General features: G+C 35.5%; 1 protein-coding gene across 5 annotated transcripts in view; it reads right to left on the reverse strand.

Annotated features, from left to right (window-relative positions):
* Window positions 1-13,094, reverse strand: part of LRBA (LPS responsive beige-like anchor protein) — a 365,719-nt gene that overhangs the window by 240,780 nt on the left and 111,845 nt on the right. For all 5 annotated transcript variants that reach the window (XM_048942610.1, XM_048942611.1, XM_048942609.1 and 2 more), the window contains exon 35: window positions 11,047-11,111. In XM_048942610.1, the coding sequence (XP_048798567.1) occupies window positions 11,047-11,111 (65 nt within the window). The remainder of the gene's footprint in view (window positions 1-11,046; window positions 11,112-13,094) is intronic.

The raw sequence follows: 13,094 nt of genomic DNA on the forward strand, positions 1-13,094 counted from the left end.
GAGTTCACATATTGTTACTAAAAACGTTTCCTTTTTAATTAGTTACATCGGGATTCATAAAGTTAAATCTGACTATCCAGGAGCTATACACTGTTTTGAGAGGTGTGCATTTCCATAGGATTACTCGAGGATAACAATTTCTATAGGATTACTCAAAGATAACTTGAAGACAAATCCTTTACTACTGAATAGTTTTGCAAAATACCTATTCTTAACCCATTATAACTTTTTTTTTTTCTTTAATGGCTTCTCGCTACTATCATAGGAGCAGAACGTAAAAACACTTGGTTTCCTTGCCCATATAAACTAAAACACATTTCAACAAGTTCAGAGTCTAGCAAGATCCTTTCTTTAGAAAGGCAGGCTTTATTAAGCAGGATGCATTCTAAAGCATACGATGTCAATTTTATCATCCAGATATGTTTATTTAGAACTTCAGCTTCAGCTCAATCTGTTTCTATACGTATGTTTGGCAGTAAGATCATCATTGCAGTGCTCTCTCATTTCCTATCTTGTTCCTGATTCTGCAAGTCCACTTGTGGACTTAAGTCGTGAAATCTAGAGTCAGAAAAACATCACAAGATGGAAATGTTCTTTTTGTTCACTGCTTCTCACTCTACAAGGCCAGGAAAGCTGCAATATAAGAGCTAAATGAGCCAGATTAAGCCATCTCAACCATTTAAGTCACTGAACCTGTATGCATGAAGTCTTAACAAAAGAAATAAGCACAATTCTTTATTTGGGGCATGACTTCACCTAGTGTTTGAGGAGGCTTATGCAGAAGCAACTGTTTTAGAACTATTTTTTCTTATTTTTTCTATTTCTTTTTTAATAAATCACTTTTGGAACAGGAGTAGCTACTATCAGCTAACCTACAGTTTGGCTATAAGCATTAGAGACATGCTTCTACTATCACAACCTTGTTAAACTGGCACTGCTGGAATGGCATAACTTCAATTTAATAATTTTTCATGATTTAAAAAAAAAAAAAAAAATGAGAAAATAAACTAGTTAAGACGATGTAGTTGCTAAACTAAAAAAGAAGCCCCAACATCACTGTCTCTAAACATTTACAGTAATGTTAAGCTAAAAATAACACCCTACAGTGACAAGAACCTTTGCGTAAGTAATGTCATAGTCATCACACTGGGGCAGATTCCAAACATTTGACTCATCTTTCCCCAAGATCTACAGTAGCACTTGCAAATCTACCAAATAAGTATTTCAATAAACATTTTTAATAAAAGACTTACTAAAAGCACAGAGATCATGCATACAGATGTATTTACTGATATGAATATATACTGATATAGATCAGTACATCAAATCAGTATTGAATATGCAATACCCATTCCTTCTGCTAACCTGTTCAAACTTGGGAAAATACTAGTCGTTCACTTTCTGTTCAAGAAAGCATGCTTTGCAGTAATCGTTGTACTTATTTTCTACAGATTTTCCTTCTGTCTACTAACTGTAGCCAATGACCAGCCCCAGCAGATGACTGTACACTAGCACTTACTACGCATTTGCAGAGATGATGGATTTATTCCAAACGAAGCAAAACACTACATTCTGTCACAGACCAAGCAACACTCAAAGCAAACCAGAAGTTTACCTAGTGAAAACATACAGCTCTTACGCATCAGAAGAAACTTGTTCTCCTTTGGACCAGTCCCCGCCTTTGTCAACTCTCTCTTAGTAATGCCACGCAATTTTCCCATTTGCTCTACGATATTTCACAGCGGCCTAACAAAGCTAGAGAAACCTTTCATGTGATTTTGCAGATACAGCCTAGCTGAACTCCTCCTTTTGGTAGCCAAAAACTCTTAAAGCTAAAAACTACACAATAGCCTAACTTCAACACAGATACCTACTAGTAACTTCCCACTCTTCTTAAAAAAAAAGTCTAACAGTTTCATATTACTACGTAACAACTACTATACAACTTCACTTATTGCAGAATGCCAAATTCAGCAAGTAAAGATCTTAAGAAGGTAAGAATAAAATTTTTTTATTAGTACAACTGGGCCACATAAGAAATAATTTACTGTTCTTCACCATTAAAAGCTGTGCTCATTATTTATATTAAAAAAACTCACAATTGTAATCTTCCTTCTCATTCACCTTTAGCAAATGATACACACTATTACATTAACATTCTTTCATTTAAGTTTTTATAATTTCATTAACTGTTCAAGTTGTATTACTACGTAGGTCAGCCTGGACGTTTGAGAACAGTATCATCTTACCAAGTGCACCATTCATATTTTATTTTGAATTTACATCCTGAAGGGCCAAATTTAGCCAATGCAATACCTACATACCTACAAATGTCATGGTGTCATGATATAGCAGAGGCGCCCACAATCATCACTAAAATTCAAGTACAAGCTCTCAGCATCTCTATAAAACAGCACATCAGTTTGTATAATAAAATTCTATTCATTTAGGTCTAAACAAAAAAAATTGGCAACATTGACTGCTGCTTCTTTTTCATTTGAGGCAAACAAAACACCAAACAGAAATTTGCTATGTGTAGCCTACTGCACGCAGCAAAAACAAATATTTCCAGCTAAGTAGATCACTACTGAGGCAATGACGAAATCACTCATTCTCACCAAACTATTAGTTAACCTCTAAACTATCTAAAGTATGTTTCGTACATATGTGAGTAGCTGTAAGCTGCACTTACTGTATCGGGGAACATAATGAGAAAAAAGCTTTCATCTACACAAAAAACCCAGTAAGTTTAGAAAAAACTGATTTTCCTTAGGATGACAACATTCCATATATTCAAAGGGTCATAACTGTTCTTTCTGGTACCTACTCTGACCTTCTATTCAAAATTGATCATGCATGTTTTTGGCTAAATAATTTCACTTCGCCATCAAGTGTGAACCTTCTGGTTGAGCTGCAGCAGAGCATTCATAAACACGCCCCAGCTTTTTGTTTTGGTTGTTGCTGAAGATTTAAGGAGATTCTGCAAGTTGTTTTCCAATGAAGAAATTTTATAACAAAAGAACTACTGTCAATATTAAATAAGCAACTATTTCACATATGCTTCTATCCTGTTTTTAATTCCAACTGATTACATCAGTTTATTTCTGTGCTAAATACATCTATCACAAACTTCGTTTTATACTTGTTTTTCTGCAGCAAAAAGACATTTTCATTTCCTTGATTAAACAGATTATTTGAATTTCTTCTAACCTCCATTACAATGAATACCAGTTAAAAGAAATAAGAGTCCAGTAATTTTACTCTTATTCGTGTTTCATAATCTCTACATGCAGATGCAAGGCCCAGATTTACCTTTTTATACCACTATCTCATGTGTTTGTTTCACTTTTTTCTGTTAACAAAAACTGAAATGCTGATGAATCAGATTTACGGGGGTTGCTCCAAAAGTAATGCCTCCTATTTCATTATGTAGACATGTAAATTCAGAGGTGGATGCTGGAAATGCTGATGATGGATTTATGAGGGTTGCTCCAAAAGTAACGCCTCCTGTTTCATTATATAACTTCACAAGTGGATGCTGGGGTACGGTAGTGAAGGCTAAACCTGCCCAACAATCTCCTGCTACGGTTTGGCTTTTTTACAGACAGCAGCAGAGGGGCAGTCTGACAAAATGGCACCTAATATGGAAGCACTTAAAGAACAAAGGTGTGCCTTTGAATTCCTCCATGCGGAAAGAAATGAATCCGTTGGCACTCATCAATACTTGCTTAATATTGAGGGAGATCAAGCAGTGGGTGTGAGCACAGTGGGTTGGTGTGTTTCTGTAGCAACAACAGTGACAGTGGGCCACCTGCACTGCTAGAGATTTTTAAGAGTATAGCACATTGGCTCTTGCTCACTGCTAGTGAAAATGCACAGATGGAGGTGGTGACTATGTTGAAAAACAGTGTTTTGCAATTGAGAATCTGTTCAATCAAATAGTATAATCGTGCTCTCCTATCTGTTGTCATTTCTGTGGAAATAAATAAGTGGCATTACTTTTGAAGAGACTCACATACACTCCCGCTTGTTAGATTACCATCTGTTTTATTTACAGAAACATTACTCATTTTTTTCTGATCTTGAACAATGTAGTGTTTTTCCTGCATGGCTAGATATGCATGTACTGCGTGAGTTTGACCACAACAGCTATGGGTAATGACAGTGCCTCAAACAGACTCTTACCCCTTTGCATAAGCAGTTTGTTTCATGTCATTAACTTTGTAAAGTTGAACAGCCTAGTAAAAACAAGCAGTGGGACAGAACCCATGTGGGAAGTCAAATAAATACTTGCATACTTTGCTGGGTCAGGTATGACATGCTAAAACAACTAAGTAATGAAATTACAGCCAAACAGATGAGATATTCTGATTTTTATTGTTACACTGGATAAGAACACCACAAGAGATAGAGCAAGAAATCTTTTTATTCTGATGTCTAACTGCTGAATGGTTAGTTAGAGAACCTTCTTGGAACAAGGGAAACTAAAAGGAGTGCAAGAGAAAAAAAAGGTAGAATGGAAATACACGTGTAAGAGTGAGAAGTGGATAAAACCTGGGTTAGTATTGCTGATGTTCAACAATTACTAGTTTTAATCGAAATACTGCAAAACCTTTGTAGATGACGCTTTCAACAGTTGTTTAGGCATAAATCTCTCATAAAGCACCACAGGACAGACTGTGGTAGATTGTTCTAGATAGCACCACAGCAGAGAACTCTGAGATAGCCAGGAAAGGAGGATAAAAGCAAGCTTTTCTATTTGCACTCCTCGTAAACCTAGCATATAAGATTCTCTTACATCAAAAAGAGATGCATCTTACAGGGATACAAACTGTCTTTCATGGGATCTGACTACTCAGCGTGTAAAGTGTTGGAATTACAGCTGCAAGGCAGTTTTACAATTGCTTCGTGGAACTCTGGTATTTTACAAATATCCTGTTCTATCATCAAAAAAATACAGACAAGTCCATAGTTTGAACACATTTACGCCCCTCAAATTATTGAAGAAAGTGAACTGCACAGAGACACCAGAAAGCTGCCTTGGACTTGCAAGGTAATAAACCCAAATAGCACTCTGAAAGGACATCTAAGGAAGGACGCACCAATCCCTTCTTTTCTGTCTAGAAAAGCTATTTGGAACACGTAAGAGCCAAGTGAAAATTAATCTGAGGTTGCATTCACTTCTGCATCAAGACTGACAGAATTTATGAAAATCTGTACAATCCCTGTACACACACAGTGTGCAGAATACCTTCTTGTTACTACTATATTAATTTACTTTTTAAAAGCAGATGTTACTAGAAATATCATACATAAAAATACATTTAAGAATTCCCAGGCACTCAAAAGCGTTTTATGATTTTGCTTTTTTACAGAACCAACAAATTAATGACATATTCCCCAAAGCAAAGCCTACCTTTATCACATACATGCACTCCAAAATTATGAGCATAAAGGCTTACATTAATTTTTAATCATTAAATCAGTTCTCCCAAAAAGCTTCTGCTTGTTCATTAGGTTGCAGCAAAGCTCATATGTTTCCAGTTACATAAAACGACGCAATTTAAATCCTTGCACAGATGATCAAACAAAACTCAGTAAAATAAAAAACTGTTTTTAAAATGGCTGTGTATGTCACACAACATCTTGGTGCACACACAAGATAATCAAGTAGTGTTCAAGAACCCCACCTCAAATCACTCTTCCATTTCTGAAACACATGCAGGCTACAATTTCTAATTTTAAGCACATTTCAAATGTTGGTTAAAGTCCAGCTGAATGGTCTTCCGTAGTTCAAATTCATGCATTAAAAAAAGCTGCGTCTGCTATGAAGCAAAACAATAGCTTAAAAAGTCAGAACATAAATCATCTAAAATCACTTTTACAAAACCTATCACTTAACCAGAATGGCAGGTTGCTAAAAATAACAAGAAAAAAAATGTGGAAAACACTTTTTTTTCCTCCTACAAACCAAGATTAAGGTGCTGGTTCTGTAGAATCAGTAGGCTGGGGCAGAGAGGCTGTAACAAGGGAAGCAGACTGCTAATAATCAGTGCTAGTTTGGACACTACAACATTATCTTTTTCTGGGCCATTTTTGGTCAATTATGCATAAAGGCTAATTGTATTAGTTATCATCCCTTTTTTTCATTAATAGCTACATTTTTCTAACTACTTTCCATCACAGTAGTTGCTCCTATGGCAACACATTCTCTAACACTCATTCCTTGAGAGTGACCGCACCACCACAAATGAAAGACAATTGAATGGGGCAGCCTACATCTGTCCCTTATTTTCTGTTAGGAAGGCGTGTGAGTAACTGGCCAACTGGTTTGATTGCCAACAATTTCAATATTAAAAAATATTTGCATCTATTACCAGTCAAAAGTAATATCTGCAATTTAAGAGAAGGAACAGCAGGTGATGTTGAAATTTTCATAGTACGGTAACTTCTAAAAAAATAATGTAGAAATACAAATGATTGCAGCATTCCAGATTTTAAACTACTGGATGTTATGCTTTGGGAGAATAATTCCACTTGTATGTGATTATTTATGGCGAGATCTGGGGCTTTTTCTGGTTGGTTAGTGAAATCTTTACTGTCAAAGGATGTTGCTGCCTGCCCTCTTCCTCCTCTTCTCAGTAACTTCTGAATTCTTTGAGTAATTATAACCAATACTTTTTTTTTTTTTTTTTTAAACAGAAGGTTGGAATTTTCCAAAACATAATATTTAAAACCAGCAGAGGACAGAAAACTTTGTAAACGCCCTTGGGGGGAGGAGGGGAGCGGGAAATTGCAATAATCCAATATTGGATAAGAATCCTGATACGGAGAAATTTTTTGAGATTTCAATCCTCATCAGACTGCAGAAAACCTACCCATACGAAAAAGTTAGAGAAGAAGCAAACAAACTTCATTAGTTCTGCTTCCCCTGGATACATTTGTAAAACCTCAGGTTTGCTTCAGTTTAGGATTTAAAAGGGGGGATGGCAAAGAGGAAGAAATGCATTCCATACATTTGATTAAGGCATCTTTCCAGCAAACTTTATGTGATGGCTTTTTGATGGTTTTTTTTTTCCGTTTTTCTTTTAACATACAAATGCTTTTTGTATGTTAACAAAAAAAAATTAATTTAGTTTATCTGAATGCTCATGTACAAATGTATAGACACTGAAGAATACAGCACTTAGTTCTTCAGATGACCAAGAAAACCGTGTTTGAGAAAATTAAAGATAATCATGTCCAAGAGTCTCTTCAACTGAAAATCTGAAAGAATAATTGCTGCAGCATGCTTAGGAGACTGATCCCTCAACCCCTGCCATGCCAAACCCATTATCACCCCAAAGGGGATAATAACTGTCATGCCTAGTCTCAAGCACAAGTACGTTTGTTAGTGCACTGACTGATACAGAAAATAAGGTCTAGCATAAGAGATGCTTCACACTAAAGTGTGCTAATGAATCAAAGCGACAGGAGAGAATTTTAACCTTCACAGAGCAAAGGAGTTTGTTTGCTAAGTAGAGGAAATAAGAGGCTAACAAAAGAGACATTTGTTGACTCAAGAAAGTAACACAAACAAGTAGGTTTTTTTCAAGTTCAGAAATAATAGCTTGATTATCTCCTGCATAAGGAGGAAAGATTATTAGTTCCAGGGTGAGAACAACAAAGGAAATACGCCCGGACAATTCGGAAGTCTCTGAAGAAGACTGGCTATGTGAGTGAACCAATCACACTGAAAGGATGGTTCCAGTAAAACAAATTCTCTCATCAGTAAGGTCTTCGTCTGAGGGCTTCAAAACAGACTGTCCCTAAAGGGAGGACCCAAAGGTGGAAAGCATGTACCAAGACTGAAATCTAGACTGACATAAGTTCAACAGGTTAAAGAAAATGTTTTACAATCTACGTTTCTGCTGCACACATGGCTGAGAGCACAAGGAAGCAGCACATGCTGGCACCTTTTTAACAAGGTTTCAAAGAGCCAGACATAACGTTATTGCATAATGTATATTCATTTTATTAAATGCAGATTAACATTCAATGCAGCAATGTTTTGAAATTTGTTTCTGTTTTCATTTTTGGAAAGATTTTCCAATATCTGCTCCTTTAGCTTTTCACTTACATTCAACACTCTCCTGGCTTTCTACACAGATTTTTTTTTTTTTTTTTTTTAACTACGCTGTATCCTGTCCTTCAAAGACCTCAGTTGTTTATTTCACAATTAAAGTAGTTCTACCATTCTGTATCTTCACAATCCAGCCTCCCTTCCAGAGATTTTTTCCCCCGTTTTGATTACTCGAAATACCTCTAGGTTCAAACAACCCTATTTTGCTACACACAGAATAGCAGTGGCCCCCTGAATTTGCAAAGCCTGGGAGCAGCATGTTATATACTAGTTATTTGCAAACATGATGAAATTCAGCCCAACACATTCTGAATTCAGTACATACATTGCAGACCTTACGAGTCCCAGAGGCAGACTTTCTGCACATATTTCTGTCCAGGGAATCGTAGCCAAAACACACCAAGTCAAAACATAAAACTCTCAACTGGTGAGAGAGAGAGAGGTACATTCATACCTTTCACATAAAAGGAAAGAAGACATTTCAAGGCAAATATAAGAAGAGCTTTAAATCTCCTCTTTTAGAGCTCATTTGATTCCAGAAACTTTTTTAGTTGTCTTAATTGCCTGATAAAAATAAAAACACCACCACCACAAAAATAATAAAAAAAAAACCTACAGGAATACAGGAGGACAAATTTCAAACTGAAATACCCTTCGATACGTCAATAACTTGTCTGAAAATGAGCAATAAGTGTTGTGAAAACTGCTTCACAAAGCCTATAGCATGACATTATCCACCAATAAAGCAGACAACAGCAATTTTGCGATTCCACAAATTCCAGGCAGCTCTACTGTCCTTAATATTATTTTATTTATTCTAACACTCCATGCATCACGGTACCCCACGGACATCCTTACTTGCTGAAATCAGCTCTGTCCTGTGTACAAACACCTTGTCATCTTCCTTTGAGTTGCAGGAGACAATTTAAAAATTCAACTACTGTTACGGAACTGTATTAAAAGTGTAAATCAGAATCCTTCAGCTATTTCCATTTTTTTTAAATTATAATTTTAAGGTTCCAGCTTTTGGAGTTCTTAAAAAAAACCACAGTGTTACGAAAAAAATAAAAGAGATGCTTTAGAGTAAATGTTAGTATAGGTGCAAGAAGAATAACGTGCGACCTTTATAAAGGAGATGAAAAGAGTAGTTTTGGAATGTAGTTCATGTTGTAGGAGGGATAATAGCTTCCTTTTAGTGAATGCTGAAAAGCCACAAAGCAATGCAATGACCAGTTCAGCAGCAACTTTAAAAGATTCCTATAAACCGGAATGGAGGAAAAATGGAACTAGATAAAAGGAGACATTTTTATAAGAAATGAATCCGCTCCCCTCTTCCCCATAATGAAAGTTACGTTCCCACTTTTTAAAAAAACAACTCTGCTATGAGTCATGAAAAAAATGAAGTAACAATTACTTAGATATTTTCTGCTAACCAAAACCACACTTTTCAGTCTTTAAGGGATCATTTGTCCCTGAGACAACCACTCTGCTAAGACTAGACTATAAGTTATTGATGTTGTTTATGGAGGCGGGGGAGTGATTCCATCTGTCTGTGATGGGCACTGTAGGTTTTTAAAAGAATATAGTCAATTCCAAACACTTTACTGATAGAACGCTCTCTGAATGCTTGACCAGAACAAACAGACTACCAGGTAACTGCTACTTAAGCTCGGTAACTGATTTGTTCATGATAATCATCTTACCCAGATGTACCTTACATTCTGGTTTACATGTGTGTGGGATCTCTACGTTATCTATGCTAATAAAACATTAATCAAGGGCCAAATTTATAGCAGGCACTTTATAAGTAAGGTCAGGACAGGTCAGCCTCACATAATAGGAAACAACTACAGGCTAGATCTTAACACTGTAACTGAACACCCTTGTTACTTTACCTTGGCCCTTGGGATCAAGACTAGTAGCAAAATGTTTTTTCTGCCTCAAAATGGTGTTTCCCTTAACGTAAAGTGAAATGCAACCATTACAATGCTCGTTACTTCTAGAAATCTGGAGAACATTTATTCAGTTTAGAAGAAAAATCTCAAATAGCCATTTCGTCTATGATGCTGTTTACAGAGCCTTTTAATTTCTGTGTTAAATTACTCTATTTTTAGCTCAGTAGCTGCCCTACTCCTGTGAAACTGATTTTCTGTTGAGATTATTACTAGCTTAAGTTGCTCGCCAACAGAATACTGCTTTAGAAATGCCACTTCTTTTAATTTCTTATAATGCTGCTTAGTGAACTCATTAAGACATCTTGAATAAAAACCCTTTTGAAAACGTAAATATTGTTCTTAGTCTGCCTCATAATCTATTCCTAATGAAGAAAATATTGATGGCTCTGAATAGTCACTACAAGTTAAAGAACACGGCCTCAACAACTGCTCTGTCATTTTCTTTAAGTCTCATTAATATACATATATAGTTACAGACAGAACATGAAGGCTGATTGGGAACACTAACACAATTTCTGTACTTTAAAGGGATACTTTTTCATTCTATGAAGTAGATAGAAAATAAATGAGGAAACTTCAATCTAATTTTTGAGGCAAAGGCTTATTTAACAATCCCTAGCTACAATGCCTTCCAAATATCAATTCCCTTATTCAAGAGATTAGTCAAATACAAATTACAGTTTCAATGTTAACCAGTGCACAAGAACAGGAAGAAAGAAATCCATGATACTGTTATGTGATTTTTTCAATGAAACCAGAGCATTCAGATTCTGTAAAATCTCTTATTTAGTATTAGAACTAAGAAGAACTGTTAAAGAAAATGAATTTATGCTTGTGAACCTCAAAGAAATTGTAACACAAACAGAAACCAAACAAAAAAGCAGAAGCAAAATTCTAGGAAAGTATTTCAAGACACTTAAGTTGCCCTAAGTTCCTAAATGCTAAGACAGAGTTGCTATTTTGACTTACCTTCCTTCATTGACTAGCTCTATAAAGGCAAGACCAGCATTCTTTTGTATAGAGTTCTGCCACTCCTGAGAAAGAGAAAAAGACAACAGTTGTAAAAATGAGAGCAACAAAAACCATCTAGGATTAGAAAGTCATGCTCCTTCTTTTAAATTCTGATCACTTACACCACTAACAAACATAAAAAGCATTAATTGTGTGGTAATCAGGAAGGAAACAATCACCAGCAAGAACAAATAAGAATGTGACATTCCAAATCACATTCTGCAGAGGGCAGAAGAAAACAAAAACATCCCACAAATAACTCTTCATCGTTCACTATGTTGTGTGCTAATTCTCTGCTTCCTCTGGTTCACTGATCCTCTGCCGTAGTGAGACTTGGTAACGCTAATATAATCTTTCAAATAAATTTAGTGCTTATTGTTTAAATACAGATTTCTTAAATAATAATTATATATATAGATAAGTCTTCTCATCTTTACATCATATGTTCACTTCTAGTGCAAAGATCAGGTTTATCAAATACATCAATAACACCCAACACGTATTAAATATAAAAAAAAATAACAAAGTAATTCTAACAGCACAGAGGCAGGCACCACACATTTCTTACATCCAAGAGAACCCTTAATTATAGCAAAATTCCACGTGCCCTTCAGAGTAGGTGCAGGTTCTGCCTGATCTCCTTATAAGACATTTTAAGAAGTAATAACGAACAGGACACATTAGTGGGGCTTCCTTCCTCTTTTGAAAGCTGATAAAGAAGCAGAATATGTCAACAGAAATACAACAAAGCCTAGGAATTCCATACCCAATAGGAACAAAATGACAGAAATTAAAAAAAAAAATGGAGTAACAAATGAGTGAGACATTGGAGAGAAAAAATATAGGGATCTGGCAAGAACAGACTGGATATAGCTCTTCATTTAATTCAGTCATAACTGTTTTAACTGCCTTAAGTTTGTTCCCCTTCTAAGCCAACAAAAGCCATGCAGACAGATATCTTAGTATTACATCAGCTTTCTTGATTTCCTTGTTTTATTGTAAGAATCAGCAATCCTAGCAATTTTTTTTTTTAGAAACCTTGACAGCTTTAGAACAGACAGAAAGCACAAAACTGCAGATTGATTTTAAATCTATTTCAGATTTCTAAGAACAGAAGTATTCAGCACTCATTCTACCATCAGAGGAAGTTTTTAGCAACCCGTATTTGCGAAGTGATATTACCCCTCTAAGTTAGAGACATCAAGTTTGATCAGACACACGCAAAAACCAACAGAAAAATTAAAAGGTTGCTATGTTTCACTATCAACTCATTTTCTACTTCTTAATCATTTTTAATGTGTGACACTGTATAGCAACGTTGAAATAGGCAGAATTAAGAGAAGAATAATTAGAATTTGTGATGTACTATCCCTCACGAATAATAAAGGATTTCATTACTTTTTATATAACTAGCTTATAAGCATTGCTAGTCGTGTAACATTCTAAACATCAGCTAGATTCCAATTACATACTGTTGCATTGATATATATATTTTAATTATTATTACTCTTTTTGTAATACCCCCAGTGGTATCATTGTTTTTTCCAGCTACATTTATTTTACTGATCTCTCTCCCATCATCCTTCCAATTCTCTCTCACTGCCTTCTTACTGTCACCACTACAAGACTTAAAGTTAGCCTGAAAGCTGTTTCAAATAGTTTCAAGAAATATTTAATTCACTTAAAAAAAGCCCTTTAGGTTGTTAATAATCTAAACAAAATAATTTGCAGAACTAATATTGTTAAGAGGCTCTTCTAATATAATATCAACTTGTAATTAGCTTTGTATGAAGATTGTTAAAATGACTGTGTTAGCCAAAAGTTCCTGAAAAGCAAAAAAAAAAAAAAAAAAGTAAAAGTTCTTTTTATGACACTGCCCATCTGTTGCTCTACATTAGTAATCTCTCTCTCTCTCTCTCTCTCTCTCTCATTAACAGAACTCTCTACAACACTTGAAAATTTAATTGGTGAAGATGGAGGATGCCAAAAGTGAAAAGAAGGCGTAT

Source organism: Lagopus muta, chromosome 4 (assembly GCF_023343835.1).
Source record: "Lagopus muta isolate bLagMut1 chromosome 4, bLagMut1 primary, whole genome shotgun sequence".
NCBI lineage: Eukaryota > Metazoa > Chordata > Aves > Galliformes > Phasianidae > Lagopus > Lagopus muta.